Source organism: Apteryx rowi, unplaced genomic scaffold (genome assembly GCF_003343035.1).
Source record: "Apteryx rowi isolate R43461 unplaced genomic scaffold, aptRow1 scaffold_49, whole genome shotgun sequence".
Classification (NCBI taxonomy): domain Eukaryota; kingdom Metazoa; phylum Chordata; class Aves; order Apterygiformes; family Apterygidae; genus Apteryx; species Apteryx rowi.
The window spans coordinates 1,606,663-1,626,023 of NW_020450749.1; the positions used below are offsets into that span (position 1 = coordinate 1,606,663).

At 39.8% G+C, this 19,361-nt stretch overlaps 1 protein-coding gene across 1 annotated transcript in view; it reads left to right on the forward strand.

The window, feature by feature from the left end:
• Positions 1-18,294, forward strand: part of LOC112972387 (receptor-type tyrosine-protein phosphatase eta-like) — a 29,586-nt gene extending 11,292 nt beyond the window's left edge. Inside the window, exons 10-25 of the mRNA XM_026078851.1 lie at positions 3-272; positions 2,008-2,295; positions 2,555-2,689; positions 5,377-5,590; positions 5,733-5,851; positions 7,121-7,208; positions 8,103-8,144; positions 9,005-9,013; positions 9,103-9,190; positions 9,650-9,740; positions 10,761-10,834; positions 10,979-11,113; positions 12,618-12,737; positions 13,522-13,682; positions 14,197-14,332; positions 15,069-18,294. Of these exons, the coding sequence (XP_025934636.1) occupies positions 3-272; positions 2,008-2,295; positions 2,555-2,689; positions 5,377-5,590; positions 5,733-5,851; positions 7,121-7,208; positions 8,103-8,144; positions 9,005-9,013; positions 9,103-9,190; positions 9,650-9,740; positions 10,761-10,834; positions 10,979-11,113; positions 12,618-12,737; positions 13,522-13,682; positions 14,197-14,332; positions 15,069-15,227 (2,129 nt within the window). The 3' untranslated portion in view covers positions 15,228-18,294. The remainder of the gene's footprint in view (positions 1-2; positions 273-2,007; positions 2,296-2,554; positions 2,690-5,376; positions 5,591-5,732; positions 5,852-7,120; positions 7,209-8,102; positions 8,145-9,004; positions 9,014-9,102; positions 9,191-9,649; positions 9,741-10,760; positions 10,835-10,978; positions 11,114-12,617; positions 12,738-13,521; positions 13,683-14,196; positions 14,333-15,068) is intronic.
• The last annotated feature ends 1,067 nt before the right edge of the window (positions 18,295-19,361 follow it).

The window sequence follows — 19,361 nt, forward strand, 5'->3', positions numbered from 1 at the left end:
AGAGCCCAGCCCCGTTCTTGATCTCAAGGCAGTGTATGTTGATCAGACTTATGTCAACTTAACATGGACAGTGAGTGACACTGCTTCAAACTCCTACACGTACAGGATAGAGATTAAAAGTGATGGTACTGCCGATAGGAACCTGACGTCTAATGTCACTGAAGCTGAAATTGCCGACTTACACCCTGGGATGTTGTACAAGTTCACGGTATTTGCAGTGGCGGCTGATGCTCAGACTGAAGGAGAGGGAGTGCCCCTAAGCCTGTATACCAGTAAGTTGCAGTCACTTGTGCCCATGTTTCTGGAGAAGCGTATGTTGCTCTGCAGCCCCTTGCTGCATTTGGGCTTCAAGAGGAGAGCAGGCTTTGAGCAGCGCTGTCCTGGGCGCTCTCAGCCACCCTCCGCTGCTCAACTTGTGAGCAGAGAGGAAGATGTTGAGGTGCTCCTGGCAACGCCTGTTTTCCTCTTTCTAGCTATTGCGACTGTCTTCCTTTCACTGTGAACACATGCTATTTTGTGCTTTCCCTTTCTTTTTGTCTTTTTAATGGATGTGAAGTGAACCTTTTTCTAAGGGTTCTCTGTGGGCTTTCCTGAGGTGCCTCAGGATTATCGATCCACTTAAGTGAGACCCTGGTTTTGTGAAAATGTTGCTTGGCTACAAATAATGCTCAATCTGTGCAAAATGTGAAAGTGTGACTTTGCCTCTGCTTGCTTTATTTTCTGTTTTTTTTTCAGCAAATATTCTTGAACTTCACTTTGCCTTTCACAAACACCAACCCAGTTTTCTGCATCTGGGTGAAGTATCTTGGTCTTATTTTAACATGGGGCATAGGTGACACTTCTAACTACGCCTACAGTATAAAAGCCCAAAGTCATGATTTTCCCTCTAGAAACTAGACAGCCGTTGTCACCAGAGCTGTTGCTACAGATTTAAGCCCTGGAACCTTGTATAATTTCACACTGTTTGCAGTAGCAGCTGTCAGTATATTTGAAGGAGAAGGAGTATCTATAAGCCTCAATACAAAGAAGTCACAGTCACATCTATATTTCAGCTAAATCTGTTTCTTCCAGCATACAGTTCTACTGCTTCCCTTAATTTCTTAAAATAATACCCTTTTTATAACAGAATAATTTAATCCAGGAGTCTTTCTACCCCTGTATTTGGAAGTACCAAATACTCCTGAATCAGGAGAGGCAATACCTGTGCTATGTGTTATAACTGCAGAAATTGTAAGAATTTTGATCTTGAAGGCCAAGTTTTATAAGACTTTAGAGGGACCTTTCTTCTCGGTATCATTGCTATGTTAGCTTTTTTAAATATCTTTTTCAATCCATCATAAGGTTTCAGTTTTTAGAGTATGTCCTATAGGTCACCTACGCAAACTGACATTGCTCTTCTAAGGGTGGCTGCTGCTATACAGTTAATACACTGAAATTATCTTTGTTTTGTAATGTTGGTATAATGGTCATAAATCTGAGTAAGCCAAGATAAAGGGGGTTTTTACTTGCATTTATTGTCAACTTTTTAGCTGTTTATGCAAGACTGTGAAGAAATGTCCTCTAGCTTTGTTTGAAACTGAATCTCTCAAGGTCCAAAGGTCTTTTCAGGTGTGTTTATTGAGGTATTATCCCAAATTGCAAAATCTGTTATCCCATTGCAAATCTGATGTTGTACTGGGGGATTCAGCACTGTTGTGACTCCCACAATTCTTACTAGAACTTTCCTGAGACTAATCAACTGGAGTAGGGCAGTCAGGTACATGCAGATAATGGTTTCCTAGATATCAGAGTTTTCAGTGGCTGCTTTTTCAAAGTTTTCCACACATTTTCTTTGGATTCACTGTTATTTTCTTTTTCAGCATTGGGCTGTTCTCCAGTTGCTTTCCACTTGTACGGTGATCCTAGTGCTCCTCTTGTTTGATTACTCTTTGAGGCCATTTATAATCTCTTCTCTGTACACAACAACTGCATCCTTCATTCTTATGCTCTTCTTGTTTATTTTTGCAGTTCCTGCCTCAGTGACTTCATTTCAGTGTGAACCAGTGGTCAAGGAGTCTAACCTAACACTCAAATGGAAATGTCCTATTGGTAACAACTCCGGCTTCAAAATTAAAATATTTAATGATACATGGGAAAAAGAACAACAGATTTCACGCTGTACAGGAGAAAACTCAGAGGAAACCTTCAGAATAGGATCTTTAAATTATTTCACCACCTACAACGTTAGTATTACAACTCTTGCAGATACAAAGGAAAGCTCTCCAGTGCAGAAAATGTGCAGGACAAGCATTACTGGTAAGTATTAAGGTCTGAGAATGGAAAGATACTTATAGGATGAAAAAATTAGCCTCAGGATTGCAGAATACCAAATTTGATTTACGGTACATTATCAGGATACAGGTTATGAATAAAACACTGCATTCATGTAAATTATGATGTCATGCACAAATAAATATCCATTATGTGAACAGAGTCATTATTACAGTATTGTCTTGTTTGGAAAACTGTTCTTTTCCTGTTATTAAGGTACTAACAAATATTTCTCTATTTATAGACCCACCTCCGCCTACTAAAGGTCCTTTAGTCAAGGCAATCAGTCACATTTCCTTGTCTGTTGAATTCTCTGATTTTGAGTCAGTAAATGGACCATTAAAAGCCTATGCAGTAATCATCATAACAGAAGCAACAGGTAAGGTGTTATGATATTATCTCCTAACTGGGTGAAACAATTTATCAGACAGCATTACGTCAGGACAAAAATTTTACTCTGATGTTTGTAGCTTTAAGCTCTAAATAGATGTTAAATGAAGAGAAGAAAAGCTGACTCAGTATTTTCAATTGCCTTTCAAAAATCGTGATGCAAATACTTTGCTTGATTGAAATTAGATTACTCCCTGTTTTCAGAAAGCCACTGCTTCACTTCAAGCCTTTACCAACCTGAATTATCCTGGTATACAAGTCTTTTATGTGACAATATTGCCACTGTGCTGTTACCATCTTGATTTGTCAATGATTTCTGTCACAAGATTGTGTAGTATCCTTTTTTCCACAGAATAATTTTTGGAACCAGTAATACAAACAACTTTGGAATTTGGAATGTTTTCCTCCCTCCCTCCTTCAGCTGGAAGATTTTTGCAGTGAGATGCTTAAAAAAAAAACCAGAGGGATGACAGCTTTCCTTCTGATGTTACTTACACAACAATGCTTTGTTGAGAGAGAGAGGGTGCAGATGGAAGGCTTGAATAGCACTGTCAGCATTGTATGCCATGGGAAACTGAATACTACGGGAAAACTAGAGGATAGTTTGTACAACTCACCTCTTTGAAACATCAGATCAGAGAAACTTTTATTTGTTGAATGTCTAGTGATAAATCATAAAATAAAGGAACTTATCTTTGCAGTGTAGGTTTTTGGTTGAACTCATTTTTACTTCTGCCAGTGCATTGGAGGAATTAAGCAGCCACTAAAAATAATACCCCCATTTGGAGCATCATTACCTTTAGGGTAGACAGAGGGGACTTTCTTCAATTGCTTAAACAGTAGTGTCTACGGTTATTTGAGATTCCCTGGGGCAGAATCCAAGACATCCTTGTGGGGCTGCAGATGTACCCCAGGGTGTACATGGTTTTGGGATGGAAACTAGGGACGAGGCAGGACATTGTAACACGTCTCAGATGGCATTGAACACCCATACCCAGGCAACAGAGTTAATTTCAACATCAGCTGCTTAATGTAACCAAATAAATGCTGTAGGAGAGCCACCTTGCTCACCTCGCCTGCGCAGTTGTAGTAGATGAGAACTTTGCTGTTGATTTGCAGCGAGTACCAGATCAAACCTTGTCTACGTGCCTGTAGAAAAGTTGCTAGAGCTTTTGCACAACCTTTCGGAGCCCCTGTTCAACTTCTTTTTAAATATCGGTTCAATAGTATATCAGCTTCGAGAAGGAGCTTTTAGCTTTGTAAAGGCAATATGCAGAGAGCGATATACACAAACTTCAGTCATATGAGCAAGGTGCTCCTTCATCCCTTAACACCTTGAATATTTTACGTCAGTTTGCTTGCTCTTGAATTTTCTGACAACTGGTAATTTGAAGAGTTCAGTTAGTTCAGACATGCCTCAACTATATAATCTGCCTCAAATTTCTAGGGTTCATCTTTTCCCTGACAGAGTCATAAAGTGGGAATGGGAAGAATGGTTTAATGTAGTTAAACAGCCTTGTTCCACGCTGATATGAAATGCCAACCTGCTGTGCGTTTGCTCTACCTTTACCCAGGAATTAACACCATCAGATTAAAATCATGTTTACCTGGTTGATTTTTAAAAGTAATTGCATAGCATTAGTATCCAGCAGCAGGAGTCTTACTTGCACAACACAAGTCACCAAATTCTGTGAACTATTTATTGTCAATGCTTGAAATTTCTCGAGGACAACAATAACATCCTTACAATTTGGCTTTTAACAGTAGGTACTGTGAAGTGATCCCATTCTGTAGAGGGGGTGTTGTTGGTCATTGACTGCAGCAGCTACTTCTTCTGAGTCTTCTGGACTCAGAAGCTGTCCTGATCATTTTGCCCAATCCTTGTCTATGGCAAGAGAAGGCAGAAAGTAGTTCCTTTGTCTCTTAGGGTTTAGGTGTGAAAGACACAGGCAAGCAGTTCTAGAGGAAAACTCATCCCACCCATTTCAGTATAGGACAGATTGCCTTGTGGAGGTGCCTCGCTTGTCTCTGTCTCTCTCCATTGGAGGCAGAGAGCCTGGACCAACTTCAGCTGACGACTAACTGGCTCCAGTTAGGCAAGGTGACTCTCACTGTTAGCACTTGTCCTGCTTAGAAATAAAAGTCCAATGTGCTAAAATAACTCTGTGGGGTCACGTTTGACTCCAGGGTAGGCACAGCAGACAGTGTAGGCCAAGACAAGTTTAACATCGTCCTGAATGAAGCTTGACTCTGTTGGATGGCATGATGTTATCAAACACAAATTGGCCTTTTCTACGCTGGCTGCATAGTATTCTCTGCACTCATTAGTACATAGAGTGGATTTGGATGTGACTTACTTGTCTAGTGAGAGTTGTCCATAAGGGCACCAGAGTCTTCCACTAAACTTTGTAGAGAAGCTCCACCATACGTGGTAGAAATGAAACCAAAAGGATATTAAAAGAAGTAGCACAGGGGAGGAGGGGAATAGTTCAGTAAATTGCACTGCAGTAGAGAGAGTTCCTGAGGTTGTGTCTGTTGCACTTAGCCTTTAATTTCAGGACATATTTGTGGAATAATCACAACTGGAGTTACATGACACGCTCTTACCCCCTGAGCCACTCTGCTAATTCTTACAAAAACAGTGGGTGATGTGTACCACTTTCTTTGTTTTTCCAGAAGGTTGTGGGTCTTCAAAGCCTGAATTGAACATCACATATAAAGATTTCAAGCAAAAGAAGACAGCCACCTATGTAACATATATCATAGATATAGGGCAAGCAAAGCAGTCATCTTCCCGTTCTCGGAACGGGACACTCACAGTTAATGTAGGCACTGGAAACACCATGCGTGGCTATGAAAATGGACCACTGAGTCCACTTCATTCATACAGGTATTTATCTTAACCCACTGCTTGGTTATTTTTGCAACAGTTGAAATCTAAAGAATCATCTAATGAAGAGATCACAGATCTTGCTTAAGGCTGTTAGTACAATCTCGCATACCTGTTTTTTTTTCCCCTCCCTTGTCAACAGGGCACGTGTGGCAGGTTTCACTAGGATTAACTTTACTGGGGCTGACATCATTGTGGGAGAAGATAGTTATGCATCGTTTTCACCTTGTTCTGAGCAGGTTTTGTTACCCCAGGATCCAGGTATGCCTAATGTAAAACGGACTGGTGGCTTTGCACATGCACTGTTTGTGGAGATTCCTTAATTATGGCAAATGATGTAATTATTAGCAAAACACCTGTTGCTCTCACTGTGATGGACTGCTCCTTTTTAGCTTTGCAGTTCTCCTGCTCTGTAAATCCATACCTTGCTAGTTCTGCAGGTAGCCTTTTTTTCCAGGTATGATTCCCAGAACAGAAGTCACCAAAACCCCTGTTACTCAGGGCATGCTAAAAGTGATCAGGTGATACACTGAGACTTTGGTACAGAAATAAGTAGCAAAAAGTGGCTGTTGTAACAATTCTGATAAATTAGAAGCTGATGTGTTAGAAGACAAATATTGATCCTTTGGTCTTTTTTTTTAATTCATTTATCATTCTTGCTTTCTTGTTCTTTATGAGCTCTCCATAGTGGTATTGCTGAAGGATGTAGTGAAGAAGAGAAGACGTTTAGTAGAGCTTCCAGGCACATTGCTCACGCTGTTCAATTCCCTGCTTGACTTTCAGTTTACTGTGCCCCTAGGACTTATTTTAGAATCCATAGGTAGACATCTGGGGGGATTTGCAAAAGCACCTTAGTGAGCTAGAAGACTGCTCTGAACTTAAGGCACACAAACACCTCTGAAAATCTGGCCCTCCCTGCCTCAGCTTTCCATTTGTAAAGTGGAGGCGGTAAGATAGGGATCTTCTGCAGCTGTTACCAATTGGTCATTGCTTTCTTTATGATGCTTTCTTATATGCTTTCTAGGCTTGGGACTGTCCTCCCTTCTCCTGGGCACAGTCTGTGTAATAAACTGCAAGTTCTAGTTAAATTGGATACACCCAAAACTATCTGTTGTAAGGTGCAGCTACTCAGATCTCACTTGTCGCGTAAAGAAAAATCTGAAGGGGTCAATAAAAAAAAAAAAAAGCCATCATTCCATTTATTTTGACCTTCCTGCTGTTATTGTACTGTCAGAATGTTCAAAATGGAGTGTCTTCCTAATAGCTAATCTGTGAATTTTTTTGGTAACTGGAGCGGAAAGTAAAAATCGGCCACTCCTTGTAAGACTTTGATCTGCTTATGATCTTTGGTTTTTTTGTTTGAGACTCTGTGTGTGTGTGTGTGTGTGTGTGTGTGTGTGTGTGTGTGTTTTAGCTGTGTCTTTTCTCTCGTTTTCTGTCACTTGCTAGGTTCTCTTGTAGCATGCTGATTGATTAGATCATTGCCAAAGAGGTAAATCAATAATGAGAAATACTTGTTCTTTTCATAAGGTCTCATTGCTGGAGCTGTTATTGGATGCCTTTTAGCTGTATTGGCTGTAGTCGCTATAGGGGGTTACATATTCTGGAAAAGGAGAAGGTAATACATCTTCTTTGATCTATTTGTTGTGATACAGAACACCAGTATTTCACATCTGTATCTTTCTGCTAAAAAGGCCTCTATTCCTATGTTATATACTTTCAGTATGATGCTTTAAAATACACTGTATTCAGAATCTTTTTGTATGTTCCAGTTCAAAGTTGTTACATCTAACTAGTGAAATGGTTTTGCTGATAAAATGTTCGACCCTGTAGTATACTAGTGGGTCAAGATCTGCTTCATTTGGCTCTTGCAAATTCACACATGCTCCTAAAGTAATCCAGTCAGAAGTGAGCCAACATCACCGATTATAGTGCTAAGACATGCATAACTTCATCTTAGAAGGTTTTATCTGAAAGCATCCATGAATGGTTCTCCTTTAACTGCTTCTTTGACTAGCTGCTCTTCTTCCCACAAGTTTCTGTATGTGTCCAGTAGCTGTGAACAATCACGAGAGAACCTTGTCCTCTGAAGCTAGGAACATTTATTTTCATTCAGCTTCCATTTCCAGTACCACTGACGCTAACATAGCTGTGTAACACTTCTGCTAGTGACTGTGGGATTAGCAGCGATTCTACAGAGATGTTGGTTCCTGATGCGCATCCCTCGGGGGGACTGCCTGCGCTGAAACTGCACGCTTTGTGTTCAGGCATTTTGCTCTGCTTCCAACAGAAAGGAACAGCCCTAGTTTTAAAAAAAAATTGTTAAATGAGCAATGAAGTATTTCAGTCTTACTACAGGTGTGAGGTTTGCCTCAGAGGTTTTTTGCACAAGGTGAGATGCTGTAGCAGAAATTGTTTTGAACAGGCACAGGAAATAGCTCTTGTCAGGAATCTCATATGAGTTCCATAAATTCACTGTCAGCCTCTTGTGTTGTTTTCTTTCTCCCTATAGGAAAGATAGAAGAAATACTGAAATGTCCTTTTCTCCAATCAAGTAAGTCAATATCCTTTCACACAATGTTTTCTGAGCTCAGGAGGTATTTGCAAAACTTTCTTTGAACCCAGTACTTGTTTTATGTATGGGTTTATATAGAATTTTGCAGTACTAATTCCTTGTGGAATTTAAAGACTCCAGCCTGCAGTCTAAAAATAATCATATTGACTGAGACTTCCACTGCTGCCACAGGGATCTGAGTACTCACTTCCCGCTATGGTGAACTGCCATTAGATATAAAAATATCTCATGCAGTTTTGAAAATTTTCCTCTCTGCATGAAACATAGGCTTTTGTGCACATTGAGGGAATATTCCAAACTATTGATAAAGTGGACGTAAGCAAAATCCTCTTCTGTGGCCCAGATTTTTCTTTGTTTTATGGCTGCTTTGTGCTGAGCCATCAATTCAGATAATACTGAAACTGCAATAGCCGCTCGAAGGAGGGTAATCGCAACGTTGGCAATCCCAGGCAGTGCAAGTGAACCATGTTATTTGCTCTTGCACCAACCTTGCTGATGGAAGGGCACAGCCAGAGCATCCCATGGAGCCCCACCCGTGCAGACTTTGGCTGCTGGCATAAAATATAACAGAGAATGGGGCCAATCCAAATGGAAGAGAAGTACAAGAGCAGCTGACTGACACCTTCTTTTACATGTTTGTTCTGAAGGAGGTGCTATTCTCTCCTTGGCCGGAACAGATCAGTTAAATGCTATGCCTTGATATCCCTCCCCTGTAAATACAGTTTTGTGGGTGCCACTATCAGAGTCATGCTTTCCTTCTTAGTTTCACACAGTGAAAAATACAACCGTGTGTGTCTAATCAACCTTTTTTCTTTTTTTTTTTTCCCCCTCTCCTGAAGAGTCAAGAAGTAAGTGAAGCACATTTTGTTACACATTAACTAAATTCATTGTTTATTTACCTAATATCAGTGCTAATACATGGCTTTCCTTGTTTTAGGTCAAAATTGATTAAAGTGGAAAACTTTGAGTCTTACTTCAAGAAGCAGCAAGCTGACTCCAACTGTGGTTTTGCTGAAGAGTATGAGGTATGTGTCCTCAGTGGGGAGAGCTTCATGGCAAATATTTTTGAAAAGCAAATTAGCTTTCCTTTGGAGTATGCATGAGGTTTACTGAAGGGCGAGAGAAGAAGAAGGGACCTTTATTAGAGATTGTTGGTGTGCACGTGTCGCATTCCCTTCCCTCATTCAGCTCCCAATTTCGTTGAAGTGCACCCAAAATGCTTCACATCCTGAACCATTACATCTAGCCCATTTAAAGCCCATTTCTGGGCTTTAAGCACACTATTAATCCCTTTTCTATGAGGTTTGCTACTGTCACCTTCCGACTCTGTTTGAGAAGAGCCGATTTCTATCATCATTTATCCCGGTTTAACATGCCTATTTGCACAGCAAAGACCGAGAGGGTTTGGAGTATTTGTTTGCTTCAGTCGAGTGTTTCTGTACTCTTCTTTAACTGGGTGCTCATTAATCTGTCTTTTGCTGTAGGAACTCAGGCCTGCTGGTGTTCATCAGCCCAAATTTGCTGCTGAACTTCCTGAAAACAGAGGGAAAAATAGATACAACAATGTCTTGCCATGTAAGTTACTCTCCTAGGTTTTGCATATTGTACTGATTGAGGTTTTAAGTGAAAGACCTTGCGTTTGGTTGATTGGCCTTTAACAGTACTGAAAGGTTTCAAAGAGGGATTAACATTGTCAATTTGCAAATAAATAAAAAGTGTATGAATTTGGGATGCTGCTTTCTCAAAATCACTATATTAACAAACCTAAAGAACTTTCCCTCAGCACCCCTTAATTAAATCATTTTTGGTTTTCATTTGTGAGAAACTTAAAGTTGAGATTGAAAGACAAGAGGCAACAGTTGACTACAGACAGATAATGTGGGGAGCTATGAGAAATATTAAGATGGTGCCGGACAACTTTGCAGACAAGCTAGGAGCCTAACCGCTCTCAAGTTGTCTAGGCATCTCAGTAAAGAGAGCGTAAGGAGGAATTGGAAAGTGAACAGTGAGGTCTACTTGTGCATGCTTTGGAGGAAAAACCCAACTGCAAGGGCAGCAGGAGAGAAATTGCCTATTTTTCTCTGGTAATTGCAATTATAATGAATTTCATGTTGGATATTAAGGAAAATAAATCTGACTGTGGACAGTAAATCTAAAACTTTTGAGTCAAGTTTTTAATTGCTAAAATTGCAGAATACTATCATTATATTTTCTTCTGAATAAATGCATAATATTGCCTTTTACTGACAAAGTCTTGTCTTAAGTTGTCCCTTAAACGTCTCTAAAATTCCAGTCTATACACATGTAAAAAAAGCTATGTTCATATGCAAGAACAAACTCTTTTTAAAATTAGTCTTCAATATTCTGATTTTTTTTTTAAACTGGCCCCTTATTTTTCTGTAGGCCTCCTAAACTGCTGCTATTTCTGATTCTTAAAGTTAGAGCCATATATTCTTATTTTTAAAATGGATATTGTTTTTTAAATAAACATTTTTTAAACAAATATTTAGAAACTATGCCTTAGGCATGCAATATTTTGCTAAAAGGTTCTAGTTCTAAAATTCATCATTTTCTTTTCCTTTTTCCTTTCTGCAGATGATATTTCTCGTGTTAAACTGTCAACCCGAAGCCATGCAACTGATGATTACATTAATGCAAACTATATGCCTGTAAGTGACTTAATTAGTTGAAATGAAAAATAAGGTGTATTTTTATGATGTAGTAGCTCTAAAAAAATCACCTGATATATAAAATCAGGTTTATGTCTCATCATTAACGCTGGTGTGTATATATATATATTTTTATCCTCTTAGGGTTATACTTCAAAGAAGGCATTTATTGCTGCACAAGGTCCTTTACCCAATACTATAGATGACTTCTGGCGCATGATTTGGGAAAAGAATATCTACTCTATTGTTATGTTGACAAAATGCGTTGAACAAGCCCGGGTATGTCTATCTCTCACTTTCTCTCTCTCTCTTTTTTTTTTTTTTTTAACTGAACTGTCTTCGAAGAAAGTTGGATCTCTTCTAATTCAGACATCACATGCATTTTCCACATAGCACCTAGTCCCCTGAAGTCTTTAAACACTGCAAATAGACGTGAATTTCTTCCTACTTCTTGTTCTCAGAAGTGTTTGGGGCAGAGCAGGACTTTCCTCTGTGCTCAGTATTGCACAGTTGGCTTTAAATATCTTGTGAACTTTTTTTACATTCCTCAAAAGCATCTGCAATTGCTTTAAGGTAGTGGTATATTTGCTTAGATGAACCAAAGACCTTCTTCATGTGGCACATCCAAGGAAATACAAAACATCAGTAATGTAGAAACTAGATTGAAATGTAGGATTGTGATCTACTCTTATCTTAGGAACAGGTGGGAAGACTTGTGTACTGGTAGTGGATGCAACTTGGCTGAACAATTTAAGGTTGCTCATGTGGCTTTAACTGAGCATTTTTGCCTTTACTGAAATTCATTTGATCTTATTTATTTTTATATACATAAGTATGTGTGTATGTATGTATGTTTATTATAAACCCTGTTTCAGTTTAATGTATCTAAGCTTCTACTTGAAACCTAATTTGTTTCCCTTGCGATCAGAGCCAAGTATCTCCCCCATCCACAGTGGGAACACTAACAGCATTTTGTAAATGTCAAATAAGAACCTTTTTGTGGGCAAAGAGCATCCTGGACACACAGATAACACAAAATGCATGTGTTTTGGATCCAGAGGAATATTAATATACTTTTGTTGTTGCATGAATATACCTAAAAAGTCCTTAGGCACCCAGATAGTCCCTGCCGTCGTTGTCCAGGAAGCAGTAAGCAATTCTTTGGACAGGAAGTTGGCAAAGGTGTTCCTTCCACGGCCAAAAGCTGACTTTTAGCCCTTTCAAGCAAACTCTTTTCGCAGCATATCTGGGTCATCATATTTGGGTTATTTTGGCTAGCCTGGAAGTCAAGAAATACTCTACTCTTTGGTAGAATAAGTTGCTTCTATTTAAATTTTCTTTACTGCAGATTGGTTTTGTTATTAGCCATAGTAGACTGGAGATGCACCACTCTTTTCTTATAACAAGCATCTACTTAGTGGAAGACTGTTGTCCAAATTAAATAAGCCCAAATTTTTCAGCTTTTGCCTTTATTATATCTGCTGACTATCAGAGTAGCTTGTCTCAGGACAATTGTGGAATCTTTCTCTTTAAAGGTGGGTTCTTCTACCTAAAGGATGGTTTAGGTGGAGCTGCTGCTGCCTTGGTATAGGCCATTGGGAAGGGTGAAGTGCTTTCCAGCCCTACTTCGTGTGGCGGTTAGTATTTAGAACTAGCACTCAGTTACTTCAAGGTTGAGATGGAATCGTAGGGGATTATCCTGACATGTCCTTCTTTTTATTTTTTTCCCCCCTCAGTTTCATTGCTCAGTGTGATGTATCTAACTTTTTAATTCTGTTTTTAGACAAAATGTGAGCAGTATTGGCCAGACAAACAATCCATGAGTTATGGTGACATTATTGTGACAATGGTCTCAGAGATTGTCCTTCCGGAATGGACAATAAGGGACTTCACTGTAGAAAATGTAAGTAGTTCCCCAACTCTTAGTTGTGTACAAGTATCTTTAGAGGTGGATTTATTGTATCACTGTGACTTCACATGCCAGACAAATTTGGAATGGCAGAATATAATAATTTCACTAAACCTTAAAATCAAATTCAAAGATATCTCAGAGGAAAGAATAAGAGTGGTTTATTTTAATTTAGGGCTTTGTATGTGTTGGTCTCCTTTCTACCAAAAACCTGATTTCAAATCTTTTGTACTGATATTGACAATGAAATTCCTGTGATACTTATGTATGTGCATTTGTTCATCTGCCCCATCTTCCCAGAACAATATTTTAGTACTAGGTGTGGGAATGAGCTGTCAGTAAGGTGCTTCCTGTGAGAGAACGGGGTCTGCCAGCAAGATCCAGTCCACTAATGGGAATTCCTGGCTGCCCCAGCAGCAATCCTGCAGTTCATGTTTACCTCAGACTTGTGCCAGAAGTCGTGCTTATGGACAGCAAGAAATGCAGATACTTGGAATATAGAAGCTAGACCGAACAATTGGCTATATCTCTGTCAGCAAATGTAATGCTGCAAAGGAGATCTTGGAGTAAAGTGCAATGTAAAAGGAAATTATTTCAAAGTATTCTTTACTGGACAAGAAGGGGAAGGGGAACTGGAATAACATTTATCAAAGTACTGCAGAGTTTGTAACAGTCTACTTTAATGAACCTAGGCTTTGACTGATACATATGGTAGGAAGCCCTACTATTGTTCTTTTGAAGCCTAATTGTTTTCTTTTTTTAATGTGTGTTTCTCTAGTCTAATGCACCAGAGATTCACACGGTGCGCCAGTTCCACTTTACCTCCTGGCCGGATCACGGAGTGCCAGAGACGACAGACCTCCTCATCAACTTCAGGCACCTTGTTCAGGAATACAACAATCAAAATCCTATTGACTCTCCTACTCTGGTGCACTGCAGGTAGAAAGAACCTTTTTGCCTTAGACGTGCTTTCATCTTGCTGCTTTTTTAAGAACAATTCTTTTTCAATGTGATTAGAAAGTATATGTATATATGTGAAAGAGCATGGAGTTTCTTTGCTGCTTAAGGACATGGGCTATTCATCCTGCCAAATTAAGACCTTTGCCCCCTTCCTCAGAAACATAGCAATACTACGCAGACAGCAAAGTGCATGATATGAAAGCTCATTAGGACAAGCTGTCTCTCCCAGGCTGGAAAACTTAGCCTAAAAAGTTGCCTTTTTAAGTGTTTTTATGTGTAATCTTGTGCAAGCTGCAAGGCTGTAAAGCCCAGCAGGGTGTCCCGCCTCCTTCTGGACAATGGTAATAAGAGCTCCTCCTGGCTGCAGAGCCTTTGCTCCCTGTGCCGCTGAAATAATAAAAATAATCCTACCAACTTCACTGGCTTTTCCTCAGGACAGAGGGGAGCCTGTGATTGAAGGGAGCAGTTAATAGCTTCTCCTGTGTTGTTGCAGTGCTGGTGTCGGAAGGACAGGGACTTTCATTGCCATCGACCGCCTGATCCAGCAGATCGAAATGGAGAACACTGTGGACGTGTATGGTGTGGTGTACGACCTCCGCATGCATCGGCCTCTGATGGTGCAAACCGAGGTAGGGTGATTGTCTTTCACCCAGCAATGTGTTCTTCAAAAGTCATAATAATCCAGAAAAGGTGGAATAAAGATGCAGCTCAGAATTATGGGAAGATAAGAGATTATGGAGTAAGATGAAACCACCCTCTACTTAAACTTTACTCCTTCCCACCTTATCTCTTCCCACAAAAGTGGTTGCAGCCAGAGCCATAGTACACCCGTGCAATCACCTTACAGAGTAATTTGTAGGACTGGCATTTGCAGCCAGAAAGAAATCAAATCCTGAAAAAGGTAGTTTTTTTTTTTTTCCCTCTTGCTCTACCCACACAAAATTTGCCTTTATCACTATGAGCTATAAATGTCTTGAGTCTCTGTGTGCATCTTCTCTTGTGCATTCTGCAGGAACACACATGTTCCTGCAGAAATTATCACTTCAATCCAAAAAAGTGCATGGATTAACTCAAGCTGATCTGGGAAGGCAGTAAGATCTCCATCATGAAAGTCTTAAGAGAACATTAGGCCTGACAGTAAATTTGGTCCCAGTTTTTGACTGGAGGGTTGGTCAGATGACGACATGAGGTCTTTTCCAGCCCAATTTTCTGTGAAATATACATATAACTTTTAAAAATACTCTAAGATAACATGCAATGCAGTACATCCAAAATCCAAAGCCTATATTAAAGAACAGAATTGCTGTCAAAATCAAGTACTTTCTAAAACTGTATTACCTTCCTTTTTTCTTTTTCTCCCATCAGGACCAGTATGTCTTCCTAAACCAGTGTGTTATGGATATAATTAGATCCCAGAAAGACAAAAAAGCAGATCTTATTTACCAAAACATGACGGCAATGGCAATCTATGAAAATTTCACACCTGGGCCAGGTTTTGGGAAGGCCAATGGCTACCATGCATAGCCTGGAAGGACGACAGTATCTCCAGGAGGTGTTGTCTGCGTGTAGGAAAGGGAACTGTTCCACTCTTGTTTTCCAGGATTGTGTCTCATGTCTGGTTTTCTCCAGTTCTGTACAACTGATTTGAAGACGTGATCTACAGGAGGGAAAAAAAACAATGCTGGCAGGAGCCACAGGTCAATATAGAAGGAAACTATTTAAAGTTAACAGAGGAATTCTGCTTTTTCTTGGGATTTTAACAGTACTGATAGGCGAAATAGCATTTGCAGTACAGATGGTGAACTAGAATTTAAATATTAAAATAATAACACAAGCTTTTTATTACAATTTTATATGATATCATTTACAGACACCAAGCTTGTGGGCTGTTTTAATATATTTAATTATAAGTTGCAGGAACATATTTTATCTACTGTATCTGGTTACTTAGCTAATAGATATGTGCCTCTGATTTTTTCTGAGTGTTCCTTTTTATTTAAAAAAAGGAGTACAAACACCTCCTCCAAATGGACATTTATACTTGGAAATTGTGCCTTTTCTAGTTGCTACTCTAGAAAAAAAMCAGCAGAGAATCTATTTTTGTACTGAAACTCTTAATGAGAACACAGATTTTTAAATAAGGCTTATGTCAAACTTATAACTGTAGTTGCACTGTTGGCAGGACTATCCAGAAGTTTGGAGGTGAGCTTTGTTTTTGCTTTTCACCACAAATATCCCCTGCCTTAATGTTGTGGTGCCTCTGAGAGAGGAAAAGGAGTGTGGTGCGTCACTCCGAGCTTTAATAGTAGGAAGCAGATGAGCAAATGAGTCTGTGTATGTGTGTGCAGGGGTGTGTGTGTATGAAGGATGGAATAGCTCCTCCCTGTTCCTGGCTGATACTCCTGTTTTTACACAGTTTATAATGATTTATTTAAAGGTGCAATATATGATTTACTGAATAATGATTACTCTATTCTAATAGAGTTTTACTCAGGTTGGTGTCTTTTTATCATTATTGTTGTTTTTCGTCAAATGTATAAATCTGTGAAAATGTTGAACTGAGGTTCCACGTGTCCAAGCACTCCCAAACAGATTGACTGGCTTTACTCTTTCTACCAAAACAAATTGCACAAAGTTCTGCTGTAAATACCAATTTCTTGGTTGTTTTAGCCATTCAAAGCTGAGATACATCTTACCTGACTGCATCTCATTGATCTAATGTAATTGTTTTATAATTGTTTGCAATGTACTGCTGCTGTTATTTTAACTGGTCCTTTTTCAGACAGAACAAACAAGTAAAAAAACCCCTAAATGCTAATTTTACAAGCTGAGGATTAATTTGGATTTATTTTGCTGGTACATAACCGCTAGATTCATGAAGGCATTACCAATGAAGGACTTATGAAGTAGCTTGGTGGGGGGGATAGAAGGGGAGTTGTTTTTTGGTCTTCGGATCATTGCACTGGTTGCAATTGTAGAAGAATATGAAGTTTATGAATAATGCTATAGAATAGCTGTAAAACGGTGAAAATCTTATGAAGGTTTAATTACCAGAGTCCCTGGAATTCTGCTGCTTTTTTTTTTCTTTTTTGGAATTTTTTTGTTGTTGTTGTTTTAGCAGAGCTATCAGAAATAGCTACAAATACTAGGAATATGTGTGGCATTACAGTGGGAGCTGGTGACCTTCTAGAATCCACTGTGAGCTGAAGACTATCTAGGAATTCCTGGTGCACAGCTGTAATTTTATGGATAACCAGAGGAATTTCTTCCAACCTGGTGTGAAATTGTGGTGTGCCGCGTGAGCAAAACTGGAGGACAAACCACAATGCTCTTCAGCTTTTTAATTTTTTTTTTTTTTTTTTTTTTTTGGTAGCAGCCACTTGTGGGTTCCTGAATATTTTTTCTTTCTCTGCAATACTTAAACACAAGAGATTAATGACCCCACCCAAGGCTCTCCGTGATCGCAGTCCATGTGGTGGATCTTTCTCCCTGCATCCTTTCTGAGCTGCTGTCAGATGACAAAGACAAACCACTCGGACCAAACAAAACTGTTCCAAAGGACTTTGAAGGGACAAAAGCTCACCCCTTACAGTCATCTTACATTTCTTTTTTTAATCTTCAAAGTACTACACTTCTGTGCAGAGCACAGAGCCAGTATTCGTTATTCCTGGTCTCCCAGGAATTGGCTGCCTTAGGGTAGTGAATGCTCCCTTGCTTCGAAAGGCCCTTGTTTTATTTGCCGCAGAAGAGCGGGAGATGCATCTTCTACTCTAGGTTGTGCCTCTGCAATATATTGGAGCAGAACATCAGAAAACCAGCTGGCGTGGGGTTTCTGCCTAGCCACCATGCAGGTACTGTTGCAGAAAACCAACATCTGTGCCATAACTTTCATGCTGGAAAGAGACTGCGCCCAAGTCTTGCTTGTCCTCACCACCCAATGAGTATCCATTTTTAATGCAGGTGCATCCATTTGGACACTTCTACCATTTCCCAAAACTGAATCGTTGAGGAAAGAGACTGAAGTTTGAACTAAACAGCCTGCTAATGCTAGGAACAGGTGGAAAAAGCTTAAAATGTTGTAAACATAAAATTGGTGATAGCATCAGTGTAAGTAACTAGAACAGGCCTGGTAGCGTCCTTCCCACAGGGATATCCTGGATATCCGACAGGGAACACTTTGTTGTCTCCTGGATTCCTTTTGGCCAAGGTGACATGAATCCCTGCAGGCGTTTCTCACCTGACTTCTGCTCTTCTCCATGTTGTGATTGCTGAGATCTGTCTCTCTCTTTGGTCAGTGTTTTCCCTTGCTGCCACTTACCTGAAGTTATCCGTTTTCCAAGCTCAAAACTCTGTTGTGCTCCAATTAGATCTTCTGCGTTTCTCTTTTACTCTTTTTCCCATTTGGGGCCTGCTTAAGAAGGGAAAAGTTGATGTGTTTCAAATAAGTGACTGCTAGTTGAATATCTTGAAATGATGTACAAATTTTATTGTTTTCTTATTTGTTGTACAGGAAATTTCAGCACATGTCTATAATATTTTTAATGGTTTGATTTGTTTTTAAAGATATAAAAATAACAATTAAAAAGCATCATCCTAGAGCGCTTGCTGTCTTGTTTCCTTTCTTAGGGTTTTTTTTTTCTTGTTCCTTTTGAGTAAAATTAATTCTCAAAAACACCTATTTCTTATAGAAGGGCTTTGGAGTTGATAAGGGAAGGGGGCTCTCATCCTCTCAGGTGGCACTTGGGTTTGCATTTCAGTCACTGGGGCTCCTTGCAAGGGTATTAATGTGTCACTGAGGACTGTGTGGCAGGTCCAGGACCTGATGCCAAGGTGTCCTGGCAGCAGAGTGCAATCTGCTGCAGGGAGACTTTGGGGAAGCAAGATCCCTTGATGCTTTCCTCGATTTACATAGGTATGTTGTTTGAAATGCTTAAACTTTAGTGAAGCAAACTCTTCTGGCTGTCCTTGGAGACCACATGGTGTGTGAAAGCCACCCAGAGTTATGTGTTGATACCACTGCTGCTATTTTAGCTGTGCACAGATTTTAAAAGGTGGTGAATAACTGCAGAAATTAGTGCCGTTTTGTATCTGCTATCAGATGTCTTCTAAATGATAAGATTAATGTATTAGTGCTTCTCACAAACTCTGTTCGCATTTATTAAACAGGCCTGACTGGATGACAACATTTCATCTGGCAGAAAATGCCTTTCATTCCTGCACGCTAACTTGAGCTCGACAGCATGGTCAGGTCCATGCTGCATGATGGCCACATGCAGCAGCAATATACCGCTCACGTTCTTCAGTGCTGTGATCCTTGAAATATTTCTGCATCTCTTGATTTCAGTGAAAACCAGCAATCTTCTGCTTGCTCTTGCAGGCATTTCTTGCAGACAAGAGTTGGTTCAGTCTTACTAAGTGTTAGGAGCCTGCTTGACTAGAGAGCCAGTATATCTGGAAATTGCGTGCTCTATCTGGTCCTGTTGTTAGTTAGTTTTTCTACGTTTGAGACAGAGAGGTGGAAGTCAGAGAGGAAGAGGTACCATTTCTGTCTGGTTCTTTACTTGTTGGACATGATGCAGTGAGAAATACTGCTGCTCTTGGATGCTTTTTCTGATTGAGCACTGTCAGGCATTGGGTAGTCCAGCAGGCCTCTGCTGG